At 48.0% G+C, this 17,552-nt stretch overlaps 1 protein-coding gene across 1 annotated transcript in view; it reads left to right on the top strand.

Moving 5' to 3' along the window:
• LOC115466946 (zinc finger protein 260-like) overlaps positions 1–16,548 on the top strand; it is a gene marked incomplete at its 3' end in the record, with an annotated part of 67,098 nt that extends 50,550 nt beyond the window's left edge. Inside the window, exons 2-4 of the mRNA XM_030198942.1 lie at positions 3,769–4,452; positions 5,476–7,096; positions 16,545–16,548. Of these exons, the coding sequence (XP_030054802.1) occupies positions 3,769–4,452; positions 5,476–7,096; positions 16,545–16,548 (2,309 nt within the window). The remainder of the gene's footprint in view (positions 1–3,768; positions 4,453–5,475; positions 7,097–16,544) is intronic.
• Between the last annotated feature and the right edge of the window lie 1,004 nt (positions 16,549–17,552).

Genomic DNA, 17,552 nt, shown 5'->3' with positions numbered 1-17,552 from the left:
TATAGCAGTTTCATCAATGGAAATGCAAATTAAACCAGTTGTAAAACTAAATCTGCTTTTTTACCTGGGACTAACAATGGAAAGTAAACCTGGCAGAGCTAGTCCTCAGTATTGTAGCAAAGTTAGAATACTTCAGCAAGAGTTAACAGGGGGAAAGATAAGAAGCAGTTTGAAAAGCCTAGAGAAAGGTTTGTTTGGGGTTCTTTTGTCTTTTTTTTATACAGTCTGGGTTAGAAGACAGAGAAGTACACCACAATACGGATTCATTAAACAATAAGCAATAAAGTCTAGGGAATAGATATATCAGGTAGCTAAGCCTGTAGCCAAGAAGTTGAGAAATTAAGAATGAAATAACATAAAACACTTAGCAGTATTATGGGTCAGATCCAGCACATGGAATGCTTCAAAGTAGTCTGTTTCCCTGTCTATACTAAGTCCTCCTGGAAAATGGTACCAAAATAAAAAATGACCCTTTGTTCCATCCTGAAGAACAGGTCATCCAAGGAGCCTTCTCTCCATGATCTCTTTACCAGCACCAGAGAGGTGGCTGCAGTACAGAGAAAAAGCCGGTAAACTCAGGGAAGTGGGTTGAGGAAGGGGGAGAAGCCAAACCACAGCCGGCGTAGGGGGTGGAAAGGAGCAATGCTGCTCCATAAAGAGTGCCACCTGAGGCCCCTGCCTCAGTTGGCCTAATGGTAGGGCCGCTACTGTTGATCATGTAGATGTGCTCAACACGTGCACCTTACTGGAGACAGTGTCTCATTATTGTCTAATCATGAGCCTTCCATTCCTTTCTAAGATAGGACATGTCATCCTGAATCATCTTACTACCTTTATTGATCATACCCATGTCCTTTATCCCAAGCAGACTGGCTTTAATAGACTTCGTAATATTAAAATTGACCCTGTCAGTATGCTGAATATCATTTACGCTTCCTTGGACAGTGATCAGTCTGTCTTCTTCTTGTCTGTCTGCCATCTGTGATATCATAGACCGTCAGCCGCTGTTAGACAGAGATATAGGGATATCCAATAAGGCCAGGGAATGGTTTTTCTCGTACCTATCTGATCGTATATATTCAGTCTCATGGCAGGGAGATATTTCCATTCGGTGTACCTCACATACGATGTATCTGAAGGCTCTCTTGGAGCTCTGACTGTTTCTAACATATTCCTAGCCCCATTACCAAGTCTCATACAAACGATGGAGTTAACAAGACAGGAGCTGAACTCTGGAAACCAAGATGGCACTGAATGTACTCCTGCTAAAGCCCCTCATGAGCTTGGAATGGACTCCGGAAATAATCTGTGAAGTGAAAGCAGCTGTAGATGCTGCTATTGATAAAAAAAATTACGACAGTTCTTTGACAAAATTGATAATGCTCATGAGTGCTGAGATAGTTTGGGCCTGGAACTTGAGGCGGACTCTCTGCATCGGGTGGAGACTAGGCAAGACACCATGGAAAAACAAGGCCCTGGTAGACAAAATCGAAGATCTGGAAAACCGGGCTAGACGTAATAACCTGCACCTGGTAGGCATTCCGGAGAGTTTCCAAGAGGGAGATTTGTTGCACTATCTGGAGACTTGGTTATTGCATTGTCTGCACTTAAGTGCATACCACGGACCATTCCGGATTGTGCAAGCTCATCATCTGGGTGCCCGTGTTGTGATCTTAAGGGTCCTGAACTTTGCCCACCAGGTGGAAATTTTGCGGGTGCTATGGGCTGGCAAAACTTTGCAAGTGGACAATCGTAAGATTTTGTGCTTTCAAGACTATTCAGTCGCGGTTGCATCCAGCCGTTGTAAATTCGGTGTAATATGCACAGCATTGTTTAAGTGCCAGATCCGCTTCACACTTCTTTATCCAGCCCATCTCCGGGTGATCCACAAGGGCCATACAGTTTTCCATGACACCCCTGTGGAGACACGGGCCTTTTTGGATTTGATTTACATCGGAATCAGGAGCCTGATTTTATAGCTCGGATTAATCACTTTCTCTCTAGTCTCTATCAGAGGCTTGTTGCATGTGGTCTAGCTATTTCAGCGTCCCTACAGTGTGGACGCTATCCGAGAAACTTAATGAGGGAGTAATTTTGTTGGCTTGGGATCTGTTGTTTTGTGATCTCCAGTCTTGCTTTGGGTTTGACTGCTGAGTTGAGCATCCCTCAAACATACCATCCCCAAACCTAGTGAAGAGCTAGGTTTGGGGGATGATTTATGTGTAAGAGCTTGGATTAGAGGGGGGGGAGATTGGTTCACAGGGGAGTCTTTCTCTGGATATGTGTAAGACTGGGTTAAGGGTTTTGGGGGGAGGTTGGGTGGGAAGGTTGTTTTGGGGGTTAGAAGTTGTACTACAGGTTTGCTTGTGTGGATGGCTGCAAGTAAGGTGTGTTTTGTTAATGGTCTGTGTTATGATGTGGGGGGGAACCTGGGCACTGGGAGTCCCTGGGAAAATCTGTTCTTTTTGTGCTGGATGAGTCTTGAGAGTTTGTTCTTGGAATGTTGCAGGTATTAATTTGCCCATTAAGAGGACAAAGATCTTACAGGAGCGAATGGAAAAGCCTATCTTCAGGAAACCCACCTAAATGATGAGGAACATCAAAAATTGAAGCGTAGTTGCGTGGGGGTAGTACATTATTCATCTGGTACTAACCATAGTGCAGGGGTGGTACTCATGATCAGTATATCAATACCATAGCAGATTCATAAGGTGCTGGTGGGACGGGAGGTGCATTGGACTGTTCAGAGCTGATTCTTAATATCTGTGTCCCTAATGTTTTCGCTCTCTCCTTCTTTCAAACACTGATTAAAGTTGTGACGCCATATCTACATTTCCCTCTTTTAGTTCTGAGGGGCCTTAATATTGCAGTGGATCCTTCTGTGGATAGGAAGGGCGGAGGGAGCCTTGTTGATCTTAGAACCAGTCGGGGCCTTCAGTAGTTATGAGTGATCAGCTGCGTTTGCTCATGCAACACCTGAAGCGTCTTATACGTTACATTTCCCCCGATTGGGCCTTTCTGGCTCAAATGGTGGCAACGGCAGAATGCCCATGTTGTACAGCTGAGCCGGCTACATTAGTGCTTCTGCTCTGGGCCTGCTCCTTAATAAAACTTTTCTGGGTGTGGGTGGAGATGCATCTTTCAGTAATACTGGGTAGACGCGTGCCTCTCTGGGTGGACATTCAGTTCTTGAAATTTTGTTTCCTTGGGTCTGTGATCGGGCCCTAATTGTCTGCTGCATAAGGCTTATTTTTTAATCCAGATAGAATATTTGGATGTGTTGGAGACAGGCTGCTTGGAGGAATGAACTTGTCGATCTAATGAAGACTGGACACCAGTCAGCTGCCTCCTGGAGCCTGGAAGTCTTTTCAACAAATGTGGTCCTCAGGGTGGGATCGCTTGCCACATCATGCTCATAGCTACTTGCTGAACCTACACCTTGAAGTATGGACTTTAGGAAAGGGTGGAGGGTGGTAAGGTTTTGCTCTATTATTTGCGGATCAGACTGCCGTGAAGAAACAACATGTGCGGTCTGATCCCTTGCAGTGAATGTGTGTGGGGGGATGAAACTTGAAAAATTACCACTCTATACTGTTATACCTCTTCTTACAGATATTATTGTTCTTACCATTGTTTGATTCTATTACAAAAAAGAAATATCAACTTGATTGTGGGGGCGGGGGGGACAGATTTACGAAGTGTTTTTGTATTACTAAACTGTTCTCCTACAATAATCTGCAATGCTCTTATATATTTATTTATTTATAGAAAAAGATGATCCCAGAAGGAGTAATACAAAGACTCATGACTGGAAGCTCAGTGAGAAACCTGAAAGGGAAAATATGTTACCAGAAAGAGAGAAAGCGGAGACTCCTTCCTGTTCTGACTGGGGAAAAAATGTAAATAAACAAAACCATTCAACAGAAGGCTCAGCTCCGTGTGAACACAGTACCAGTAATATCATACAGATGAGAGATCAAAGATGTTTATGTGATGCATGTGAGATATTCCTCAGCGATCATTTCACTCTGAAATCACATCCTAGATCCGATAATGAAGAGAGACCATCTACATGTACGAACTATGGGAAAAACGTCTGTCAAAAGACAGAACTACACGGACAACAGAAAACGTGCATAAAAGAAACATATTCTACATCTTCTGAGTGTGGAAAAGGTTTTAGTAGGAAGAAAGAGCTAGTGCAACATGAAATTATTCATAAAACTAGAATGTATAAAAGTACAGAATATGGGAAAAGCTTTCCCAATAGAGAAAACATTACAAAATACCAGAAAAACAACACTAATGAGACACTAGCTTCATATCCTGGTTTAAGTTTTAGTGTTCTCAGTCTCCCTCTGCTGGTAGGAGAGACACTAGTTTCCAGTACTGAATGTATGAAAAGTTTCAGTCATGGAAATACTTTCACAGATTATAATAAAGTGCAAAATGGTGAGAAATTGATCACTTCTACTACACCTGAAAAAGTCTTTTGCAGGAAGGCAAACTTCTTGAAAGACCAGAAAAAGAAGAGATTGTATACTTGTGTTGATAGTGGTACAAGCGCTTGTTGGAAAACAAACCTCACAATGCACAAGAGAAGCAACATAGGAGTGAAACCATTTAACTGTACTGAGTGTAATAAAAGCTTCACTCAGAAGGCATACCTCAGAAAACACCACAGAAGCCACATGGGAGTGAAACCATTTTCCTGTTCCAATTGTGGTAAAAGCTTTACTGAGAAGGAAACACTCCGAAGGCACTGGCAAATCCACACAGGAATGAAACCCTTTCACTGCACTGAGTGTAACAAATGCTTCAGTCAGAAGTCAACCCTCATACTACACCAAAGTGTCCACACAGGAATGAAGCCCTTTAACTGTACTGAGTGTAATAAAAGCTTCAATCGGAAGTCAAAGTTAACAATACACCAGAGAATCCACTTGGGTGTGAAGCCATTCACATGTACTGACTGTGGTAAAAATTTCACTGAGAAGGGAAACCTCCAAATACACCAGAGAATCCACACAGGAATTAAACCTTTTCACTGCACTGAGTGTAATAAATGCTTCAGTCAGAAGTCAACCCTCATACAACACCAGAGTGTCCACACAGGAATGAAGCCCTTTAACTGTACTGAGTGTAATAAAAGCTTCAATCGGAAGTCAAAGTTAACAGTACACCAGAGAATCCACTTGGGTGTGAAGCCATTCATATGTGCTGACTGTGGTAAACGTTTCACTGAGAAGGCAAACCTCAGTATACACCAGAAAATCCACACAGGATTGAAACCCTTTCACTGCACTGAGTGTAATAAAAGCTTTAGTCAGAAGGCATACCTCAAAATACACCAGAGAATCCACACAGGAATGAAACTCTTTCACTGCACTGAATGTAATAAAAGATTCAGTCAGAAGGCATACCTCACAAGACACCAGAGAAGACACACAGGAATGAAACCCTTTCACTGCACAGAGTGTAATAAATGCTTCAGTCAGAAGTCAACCCTCATACTACACCAGAGTGTCCACACAGGAATAAAGCCTTTTAACTGTATTGAGTGTAATAAAAGCTTCAATCGGAAGTCAAAGTTAACAGTACACCAGAGAATCCACTTGGATGTGAAGCCATTCATATTTGCTGACTGTGGTAAAAGTCTCACTGAGAAGGGAAACCTCAATATACACCAGAGAATCCACACAGGAATGAAACCCTTTCACTGCACTGAGTGTAATAAAAGATTCAGTCAGAAGGCATACCTCACAATACACCAGAGAATCCACACAGGAATGAAACCCTTTCACTGCACTGAGTGTAATAAAAGATTCAGTCAGAAGGCATACCTCACAAGACACCAGAGAAGACACACAGGAATTAAACCCTTTCACTGCACTGAGTGTAACAAATGCTTCAGTCAGAAGTCAACCCTCATACTACACCAGAGTGTCCACACAGGAATGAAGCCTTTTAACTGTACTGAGTGTAATAAATGCTTCAGTCAGAAGTCAACCCTCATACAACACCAGAGTGTCCACACAGGAATGAAGCCCTTTAACTGTACTGAGTGTAATAAAACCTTCAATCGGAAGTCAAAGTTAACAATACACCAGAGAATCCACGCAGGATTGAAACCTTTTCACTGCACTGAGTGTAATAAAAGCTTCAGTCAGAAGTCAACCCTCACAAAACACCAGAGAAGACACACAGGAATGAAACCCTTTCACTGCACTGAGTGTAATAAAAGATTCAGTCAGAAGGCATACCTCACAATACACCAGAGAATCCACACAGGAATGAAACCCTTTCACTGCACTGAGTGTAACAAATGCTTCAGTCAGAAGTCAACACTCATACTACACCAGAGTGTCCACACAGGAATGAAGCCTTTTAACTGTACTGAGTGTAATAAAAGCTTCAATCGGAACTCAGAGTTAACAGTACACCAAAGAATCCACTTGGGTGTGAAGCCATTCATATGTGCTGACTGTGGTAAAAGTTTCACTGAGAAGGGAAACCTCAATATACACCAGAAAATCCACACAGGATTGAAACCCTTTCACTGCACTGAGTGTAATAAAAGCTTTAGTCAGAAGTCAACCCTCACAAAACACCACAGTGTCCACACAGGAATGAAACCCTTTCACTGCACTGAGTGTAATAAAAGATTCAGTCAGAAGGCATACCTCACAATACACCAGAGAATCCACACAGGAATGAAACCCTTTCACTGCACTGAGTGTAATAAAAGATTCATTCAGAAGGCATACCTCACAAGACACCAGAGAATCCACACAGAACTGAAACCCTTTCACTGCACTGAGTGTAATAAAAGCTTCAAGTGGAAGGAAGCCCTCAAAATACACCAGAGAATCCACTTGGGTGTGAAGCCATTCATATGTGCTGACTGTGGTAAAAGTTTCACTGAGAAGTCAACCCTCACAAAACACAAGAGAATCCACACAGGAATGAAACCCTTTCAGTGCACTAAGTGTAACAAATGCTTCAGTCAGAAATCAACCCTCATACAACACCAGAGTGTCCACACAGGAATGAAGCCCTTTAACTGTACTGAGTGTAATAAAAGCTTCAATCGGAAGTCAAAGTTAACAATACACCAGAGAATCCACACGGGATTGAAACCCTTTCACTGCACTGAGTGTAATAAAAGATTCTGTCAGAAGGCATACCTCACAAGACACCAGAGAAGACACACAGGAATGAAACCCTTTCACTGCACTGAGTGTAACAAATGCTTCAGTCAGAAGTCAACCCTCATACTACACCAGAGTGTCCACACAGGAATGAAGCCTTTTAACTGTACAGAGTGTAATAAAAGCTTCAATCGGAAGTCAAAGTTAACAATACACCAGAGAATCCACTTGGGTGTGAAGCCATTCATATGTGCTGACTGTGGTAAAAGTTTCACTGAGAAGGGAAACCTCCAAATACACCAGAGAATCCACACAGGAATGAAACCCTTTCACTGCACTGAGTGTAATAAATGCTTCAGTCAGAAGTCAACCCTCATACAACACCAGAGTGTCCACACAGGAATGAAGCCCTTTCACTGTACTGAGTGTAATAAAAGCTTCAATCGGAAGTCAAAGTTAACAATACACCAGAGAATCCACACAGGATTGGAACCCTTTCACTGCACTGAGTGTAATAAAAGGGTCAGTCAGAAGTCAACCCTCATAAAACACCAGAGAAGACACACAGAAATGAAACCCTTTCACTGCACTGAGTGTAATAAAAGATTCAGTCAGAAGGCATAGCTCACAATTCACCAGAGAATCCACACAGGATTGAAACCCTTTCACTGCACTGATTGTAATAAAAGCTTCAAGCGGAAGGCAGCCCTCACAAAACACCAGGGAAGACACACAGGAATGAAACCCATTCACTGCACTGAGTGTAATAAAAGCTTCAGTCAGAAGTCAACCCTCACAAAACACCAGAGAGTCCACACAGGAATGAAATCCTTTAACTGTTCTGAGTGTAATAACAGCTTCAGTCAGAAGTCAACCCTCACAAAACACCAGAGAGTCCACACAGGAATGAAACCCTTTAACTGTTCTGAGTGTAATAAAAGCTTCAGTGGGAAGGGAAACCTCAACATACACCAGAAAATCCACACAGGAATGAAACCTTTTCACTACACTGAGTGTAATACAAGTTTCAGTTGGAAGACAAAGTTCACACACCAGAGAATCCACACAGGAATGAAACCCTTTCACCTCACTGAGTGTAATAAAAGCTTTTGTCTGAAGGGAAACCTCAAAATACACCAGAGAAAATGAAACCCTTTCACTGCACTGAGTGTAATAAAAGCTTTTGTCTGAAGGGAAACCTCAAAATACACCAGAGAAAATGAAACCCTTTCACTGCACTGAGTGTAATAAATGCTTCAGTCAGAAGTCAAACCTCAGAATACACCAGAGAATCTCCATGGGTGTGAAGCCATTCAAATGTACTGAGTGTGGTAAAAGTTTCACTGAGAAGGGAACACTGGGAAGACATTAGAGAATCCACACAGGAATGAAACCCTTTCACTGCACTGAGTGTAATAGATGCTTCAGTCAGAAGTCAACAATCAACACCAGAAAATCACACAAGAATTAAACCAGTGGCGTAGCCAAACCTGACATTTTGGGTGGGCCCAGAGCTAATATGGGTGGGCACTATGTATATATAGGTGTGAGTAGTTTTTTGGGGGGATCCTAAATAATTTTGAATAAACAGTCTGCCCAACAGCTGTCCTACAGCAACATAAACCACATACATATTCGGAACCTATGTTGCAAACCTTAAAACCACCATACCGAGAATACAAAACACTCAGGACCTATAGAGCAATTCCACCATACCATAAGCAGTCATTTCTACGAGTCACACAAGGAAAAGGAAAGCATCTTAAACACTCCAGTGAGCACTAGAACATCAATTCACCTATTGTAAAATGAAACCAGACAGAATAGTACAGATCGTCGATCCTGCACAGTCAATGCCAACCGAAAGCCATGTTTTTTTCACAAATACACCCTAATCCACTATAAAATAAGTAATCATAAACTTTCTATTTAGACAAAAATTAAACTGAACCCCCAAGATGCCAGACTCTGCATACAATGCAACACCACAGAAACAGAAAATGTCCCCTAGTACTGTGCAAAATATAAAGACAGCAGATGTGAATTTGAAAAAACTAACAAATACCAATCACCACTTTACAAATTAACAAACAGAAATAAAACAAATATAGAAAATAAGGTAAAATTATGTATCATACCTGATAATTTTCTTTCCATTAATCATAGCTGATCAATCCATAGACTGGTGGGTTGTGTCCATCTACCAGCAGGTGGAGATAGAGAGCAATCCTTTTGCCTCCCTATATGTGGTCATGTGCTGCCGGAAACTCCTCAATATGTCGATATCAAAGCTCCATCCGCAGGACTCAGCACTTAGAGAATTACACCCACAAAGGGACACTCTGCCCAGCTCACCACCGCCGAAACTGGGGAGGGGAATTAACCCAGCTCATCCCCACACAAGTGGGGGAGGGGAATCCGTCCAGCTCATCCCCGCGGAGCGGGGGAGGGACACCACCCCGCCGATGCGGGGGGATCTGGCTTATCCTGCAACCGCAACCGCGGGAGGAGCTGACTGACCCTAACACCGCCGAAGCGGGAGGGGTACAAAGCTGCCCTACAGCCGCACGAAGCGGGAGGGAGTGCCGGCAGAATTTAGGTCTCAATCCAGCCCCGAAAAAGGAGGGGAGAGGAATACAGCAGCTCACTGTAACACAAAATCGTCTCAACTCCTGAAGAATCCAATTGAAAAAACTTGAACACGAAGTCCTCCTGAACAGGAACTGAAGACTAAACTTGAACCTGAAATGCAACCAGAATAAAAACAGTACAGATATCTGGGAGGGGCTATGGATTGATCAGCTATGATTAATGGAAAGAAAATTATCAGGTATGATACATAATTTTACCTTCCATATCATCATGATGATCAATCCATAGACTGGTGGGATGTACCGAAGCAGTACTCACCCAGGGCGGGACATAGAAATCCCTGACCGCAACACTGACGCTCCAAACCGGCCCGAGCAGCCACAGTCAAGCGGTAATGCCTGGAGAAGGTATGAGCCGATGCCCAAGTTGCCGCCTTGCAAATCTCTTCCAAGGAGACGGACCCGGCCTCCGCCATCGAGGCCGCCTGAGCTCTAGTGGAGTGAGCCTTCAGCCGGATAGGCGGCACCTTCCCTGCGGCCACATAAGCCGCTTCAATGGCTTCCTTGACCCATACTTCCAAGTATCTGATGATGACTCGTCTCACATCTAGATATTTGAGAGCAGAGTACTCCTCTGGGTAGTCCTCCCTACGAAAGGATGGGAGACAGAGCTGCTGATTCACATGGAAGCGAGAAACAATCTTGGGCAGGAAGGAAGGCACTGTGCGAATAGACACTCCTGCCTCAGTGAACTGCAGAAAGGGCTCTCGACATGATAGCGCCTGGAGCTCGGAAACTCTTCTGGCTGAAGTGATAGCCACCAAAAAGACTGCTTTCAATGTCAGGTCTTTCAGAGATGCCCTCGACAAGGGTTCAAAAGGTGGCTTCTGCAAGGCTCTTAGCACTAGATTGAGATTCCATGCAGGTACCACTGAGTGCAGAGGAGGGCGCAGGTGATTAACTCCCTTGAGAAAGCGCACCACATCTGGCTGCGAAGCCAGGGAAGCACCCTTCAGGCGGCCCCTGAAGCAAGCCAGAGCCGCTACCTGGACTTTAAGGGAACTGAGCGACAGGCCTTTCTCCAGACCTTCTTGCAGGAACGCCAACACTGAAGAAATTGGAGCAGTGAAGGGAGAAAGGGAGCCTGCCTCACACCACGATGCAAAGGTACGCCAAACCCTGGCATAAGCAGTAGAAGTAGAGCGCTTCCTCGCTCTCAGCATAGTGGCGATGACCTTGTCTGAGAAGCCTTTCTTCCTCAGACGCTGCCGCTCAATAGCCAGGCCGTAAGACCAAAGGGGGAGGGACCCTCCATCACCACGGGACCCTGATGCAACAGGCCCTGCTCCGCTGGCAGTTGCAGAGGTCCGTCCACTGAGAGCATGATCAAGTCCGCATACCAGGGACGTCTGGGCCAGTCCGGACCCACCAGGATTACCCGGCCCGGATGCTTTGCCACCCGGTCTAGTACCCTGCCCAACATGGGCCAGGGCGGGAACACATAGAGAAGCTCCTGTGTCGGCCACTGTTGGAGAAGAGCATCTACTCCCAGAGATCGAGGGTCCAATCCTCTGCTGAAAAAGTGCGGCACTTGGCAATTGGCCGATGACGCCATCAGGTCTAGGCTCGGCTGGCCCCAGCGCTTCGTGATGTCCAAGAACGCCTGAGCCGATAGCTGCCACTCTCCGGGATCCAAGGTATGGCGACTGAGAAAGTCCGTCTTGACATTCATGACTCCAGCAATGTGGGCCGCCGACAGCTGTTCCAGGTTCGCTTCCGCCCACTGGCATAGATTCATGGCCTCCTTGGCTAGAGGGGCACTCTTGGTACCTCCCTGGCGTTTGACATAGGCCACAGCCGTGGCATTGTCCGACAGGACCCGTACTGGCTTCAACGCCAGTACCGGGAGAAACTCCAAAAGCGCCAACCGAATGGCTCTGAGTTCCAGGAGGTTGATAGACCACTTTGCCTCTGCAGGAGACCAGAGCCCCTGCGCTGTCCTTCCCAAGCAATGGGCTCCCCAGCCCGTCAAAGAGGCGTCCGTCGTGACGACAACCCACTCCGGGGTCAAAAGAGGCATTCCTGTGGACAACTTGTCTGTCCTCAGCCACCAGCTCAGCGCCTTGCGCACCGCTAGGTCCAAGGGAAGGCGCACAGCGTAATCCTCCGACACTGGAGTCCAGCGCTGCAGCAGAGAGCGTTGTAGTGGTCTCATATGAGCCCTGGCCCAGGGCACTACTTCCATCGTGGCTGTCATAGAGCCCAACAGCTGCACATAGTCCCAAGCCCGAAGAGGAGAGGCTACTAGGAACTGGTCCACCTGAGCCTGAAGCTTGACAATCCGATTGTCCGGCAGGAACACTCTGCCCACTTGGGTGTCGAAACGAACTCCCAGATACTCCAGGGACTGAGTCGGGCGCAACTGGCTTTTCTCCCAGTTGATGATCCACCCCAGGGAGCTCAAAAGAGCAATCACCCGGTCTACAGCTCTGCCGCACTCTGCATAAGAGGGGGCTCGGATCAACCAGTCGTCCAGATAAGGATGGACTTGTACTCCTTCCTTTCGTAGGAAGGCCGCGATGACCACCATTACTTTGGAGAAGGTCCGCGGAGCAGTAGCCAACCCGAACGGGAGGGCTCTGAACTGGAAGTGTCGGCCCAGGACTGCAAAACGCAGAAAGCGTTGATGAGGAGGCCAGATGGGAATATACAGGTAAGCTTCCTTGATATCCAAGGATGCCAGGAACTCCCCTGCCTTCACTGCCGCTATAACAGAGCGGAGAGTCTCCATTCGGAAGTGCCGAACTTTCAAGGCCCGATTGACCCCTTTGAGGTCGAGGATAGGCCGTACAGAACCTCCTTTCTTTGGTACCACAAAGTAAATGGAGTATCATCCCTTGCCAAGCTGATCTTCTGGCACCGGAACGACCGCACCCAGGCGGATCAGATTGTCCAAAGTCTGCTGCACTGCCACAGCTTTGACCGGAGACTTGCAGGGAGAGTGTACAAACCCGTCTCTTAAGGGTTGGCAGAACTCTAGCTTGTAGCCGTCTCTGATGACTTCCAGCACCCAAGCGTCTGAAGTTACCCTGGTCCACTCGCCCAGAAACGAGGACAGGCGTCCTCCAATCTGCACTGGGCCATGGACCAGGGCCCCGTCATTGGGTACGAGACCCTGGGGGAGGACCGGAGGAAGCACCTCCAGGACGGCGGTCTCTGCAAAAGGAATGCTGCTTGGGGGAGAAGTTCCTCTTGAAGGAAGAGGGGGCAGAGGAGCCCGACTTCCCTGGGCGATACTGACGGGCTTCCTGAAACCGTCCTTTGGAGTTACCGGGGCGAGCACTGGCCCGAGCCCTGACCTCTGGTAACCTCTTGCCCTTAGACGTGCCGAGATCGGTCACAATTTTGTCCAGCTCAACCCCAAAAAGCAGCTTGCCTTTAAAAGGCAACTTAGCCAGGCGAGACTTAGAGGCGTGGTCCGCAGACCAATGCTTCAGCCAAAGCCACCGCCGCGCAGAGACTGTCTGAGCCATACCTTTAGCTGAGGCTCTCAAGACATCATACAGCAAGTCTGCCAAATAAGCCAAGCCCGATTCCAGGGCCGGCCAATCAGCCCTCAAGGAAGGATCCGAGGGGGAAGCCCGCTGCACAATCGTCAGGCACGCCCTGGCCAAATAGGAGCCGCAAACTGAGGCCTGCAAACTTAAAGCAGCCGCCTCGAAGGACGACCTTAAAGCCGCCTCCAATCTTCTGTCTTGGGCGTCCTTTAGGGCCGTGCCACCTTCCACCGGCAACGCCGTTTTCTTAGTCACCGCAGTGATTAAAGAATCCACGGTAGGCCAAAGAAAGGCCTCCCGTTCACCTTCAGGCAGAGGATAGAGGCGGGACATAGCCCTAGCCACTTTGAGGCTCGCTTCTGGGACATCCCATTGAGCCGAAATCAAGGTGCGCATGGCCTCATGCACGTGGAAGGTTCTAGGCGGGCGCTTCGTCCCCAGCATAATGGCGGAGCCAACAGAGGCTGAGGGAGAGAGGTCCTCCGGAGAGGAAATCTTCAAAATGCTCATGGCCTGCACTAACAGGTTGGGCAAATCCTCTGAGTGAAAGATCCGCGCTGCAGAGGGGTCATCCGCTCCATCCGAGCGGGAATCCATCTCCTCCAAGGAATCCCCAAAGGACCGTTGGGAGAACTCAGATACGCTGCCCTCATCTACATCAGAGCAGACAGAGTCCTCTAGGGCCTGGAAATCCACCCGAAGGCATTTGCTTCCGGAGGCCTCAACCCCTTTATCAGACAGGGGTGCAGGGGCAGCGTTTTGCATAAGAAAAGCCTGATGCAGCAGCAAAATGAACTCGGGAGAATCCCCCCGAACAGTGCACTTCTGCAGCTTGGGCCACGGCCCTAGCCGCACCCTCAACCGGCGCTCGCAAGAGCGGGGGAGAAACGTGCTGCGCATCCAAAATGGCATCCGGCGCGAAACTCTGAGAAGGAGCCGCGCGGGAAGAATGGCGCTTAACTTTGGCCGCTTTCTTACCATCGCCCGAATCAAGGGCGACCATAGTATTAACGTCTCCCAGCTCGATGGCGGCCCAAGAAGAAGCCATCCGAGCAGAGTGGCCAGCCAACATGGAGTGGGCGAGCAGCGGGGGATGGGTGCTTATGGCGGGAAAAACCGCCGCACCAGAGGAAGAACCGGGACACTGACCGGCCTCCAAACTGATGCTTAACAAAGGCGATTCAGGTTTTGAAATCCCCGCTAGACGCACCCACGCGGTCCAGGGAGCGAATCCTCGCGCCCTTGCCCTCCGACGCCATAAGCCACGTGGAGACCGAACGGGGAACCCCCTGCCCGCTATAAAAAGGTAAATTACCTGCCTTCTCGCTCCGAGCTGTAACGAACTGGTGTCCCAGTGAGCAGCTGCAATAAACGTTGAAATAAACGTTGAAATAAACGCCCCTAAAGACGTCCAAAAATTTTTTTTTTAACGGAGCCAGCGGGAGGGGGGAGAAAAGGAGGGACCTGGCACCACCAGGTTTGCACTTGCTCAAGAAGAGCCCTCAACCCCAGGTACTCAACAAAACCTAAAAATTAGGCTTGGAGACCTAGTCAGAGCTGCTGCTGTGTGTGACCACCACCTGCTGAGATAGAGAACATACTGAGGAGTTTCCGGCAGCACATGACCACATATAGGGAGGCAAAAGGTTTGCTCTCTATCTCCACCTGCTGGTAGATGGACACAACCCACCAATCTATGGATTGATCAGCATGATGATATGGAAAATCTATCATCTCTAGTCTTGATTATTGTAACCTGCTTCTCACCGGCCTCCCTCTTAGCCATCTCTCTCCTCTTCAATCAGTCCAAAACTCTGCTGCGTGACTCATTTTCCACCAAAGTTGCTATGCTCACATTAGCCCCTCCTTAATTCACTTCACTGGCTCCCTATCTGTTTCCATATTCAGTTCAAGCTTCTCTTATTGACCTATAAGTGTATTCATTCTGCCACTCCACAGTACCTCTCCACTCTCGCCTCTCCCTACGCCCCTCCTCGGGTACTCCGTTCTGTAGATAAAGGTAAAATTATGTATCATACCTGATAATTTTCTTTCCATTAATCATAGCTGATCATCCATAGACTGGTGGGTTGTGTCCATCTACCAGCAGGTGGAGATAGAGAGCAATCCTTTTGCCTCCCTATATGTGGTCATGTGCTGCCGGAAACTCCTCAGTATGTCGATATCCAAGCTCCATCCGCAGGACTCAGCACTTAGAGAATTACACCCACAAAGGGACACTCTGCCCAGCTCACCCACCGCCGAAACGGGGGAGGGGAATTAACCCAGCTCATCCCCACACAAGTGGGGGAGGGGAATCCGTCCAGCTCATCCCCGCGGAGCGGGGGAGGGACACCACCCCGCCGATGCGGGGGGATCTGCTTATCCTGCAACCGCAACCGCGGGAGAGCTGACTGACCCTAACACCGCCGAAGCAGGAGGGGTACAAAGCTGCCCTACTGCCGCACGAAGCGGGAGGGAGCGCCGGCAGAATTTAAGTCTCAATCCAGCCCCGTAAAACGGAGGGGAGAGGAATGCAGCAGCTCACTGTAACACAAATTCGTCTCAACTCTTGAAGAATCCATTGAAAAACTTGAACACGAAGTCCTCCTGAACAGGAACTGAAGACTAAACTTGAACCTGAAATGCAACCAGAATATAACCAATACAGATATCTGGAGGGACTATGGATTGATCAGCTATGATTAATGGAAAGAAAATTATCAGGTATGATACATAATTTTACCTTCCATATCATCATGCTGATCAATCCATAGACTGGTGGGATTGTACCGAAAGGCAGTACTCACCCAGGGCGGGACCTTGAAATCCCTGACCGCAACACTGAAGCTCCAAACCGGGCCTCCGCCCGAGCAGCCACAGCCAGCGGTAATGCCTGGAGAAGGTATGGGCCGATGCCCAAGTTGCCGCCTTGCAAATCTCTTCCAAGGAGACGGACCCGGCCTCTGCCATCGAGGCCGCCTGAGCTCTAGTGGAGTGAGCTTTCAGCTGGATAGGCGGCCACCTTCCCCCGCGGCCACATAAGCCGCTGCAATGGCTTCCTGACCCATCTTGCCACTGTAGGCTTAGAGCCTGCAGACCCTTACGAGGACCTGCAAACAGGACAAACAGATGATCCGATTTCCGGAAATCATTGGTCCACTTCCAAGTATCTGATGATGACTCGTCTCACATCCAGATATTTGAGAACAGAGTATTCCTCTGGGTAGTCCTCCCTACGAAAGGAAGGGAGACAGAGCTGCTGATTCACATGGAAGCGAGAAACATCTTGGGCAGGAAGGAAGGCACTGTGCGAATAGACACTCCTGCCTCAGAGAACTGCAGAAAAGGCTCTCGACATGAGAGTGCCTGGAGCTCGGAAACTCTTCTGGCTGAAGTGATAGCCACCAAAAAGACTGCTTATCAACGTCAGGTCTTTCAGAGATGCCCTAGACAAGGGTTCAAAAGGCGGCTTCTGCAAGGCTCTTAGCACCAGGTTGAGATTCCACGCAGGCACCACTGAGTGCAGAGGAGGGCGCAGGTGATTAACTCCCTCTGGCTGCGAAGCCAGGGAAGCACCCTTCAGGCGGCCTCTGAAGCAAGCCAGAGCTGCTACCTGGACTTTAAGGGAACTGAGCGACAGGCCTTTCTCCAGACCTTCTTGCAGGAACGCCAACACTGAAGAAATTGGAGCAGTGAAGGGAGAAAGTGAGCCTGCTTCACACCACGCTGCAAAGGTACGCCAAACCCTGGCGTAAGCAGTAGAAGTAGAGCGCTTCCTCGCTCTCAGCATAGTGGCGATGACCTTGTTTGAGAAGCCCTTCTTTCTCAGACGCTGCTGCTCAATAGCCAGGCCGTAAGACCAAAGGGGGAGGGATCCTCCATCACCACGGGACCCTGATGTAACAGGCCCTGCTCCACTGGCAGCCGCAGAGGATCGTCGACTGAGAGCCTGATCAAGTCCGCATACCAGGGACATCTGGGCCAGTCCGGACCCACCAGGATTATCCGGCATGGATGCTTTGCCACCCGGTCTAGTACCCTGCCCAACATGGGCCAGGGCGGGAACACATAGAGAAGCTCTTGTGTCGGCCACTGTTGGAGAAGAGCATCTACTCCCAGAGATCGAGGGTCCCGTCCTCTGCTGAAAAAGCGCGGCACTTGGCAATTGGCCGATGACGCCATCAGATCTAGGCTCGGCTGGCCCCAGCGCTTCGTGATGTCCAAGAACGCCTGAGCAGATAGCTGCCACT

Source organism: Microcaecilia unicolor, chromosome 1 (genome assembly GCF_901765095.1).
Source record: "Microcaecilia unicolor chromosome 1, aMicUni1.1, whole genome shotgun sequence".
Lineage (NCBI taxonomy): Eukaryota > Metazoa > Chordata > Amphibia > Gymnophiona > Siphonopidae > Microcaecilia > Microcaecilia unicolor.
Note: the sequence above shows the minus strand (reverse complement) of the source record. Positions and strands in the feature narration are given on the sequence as shown.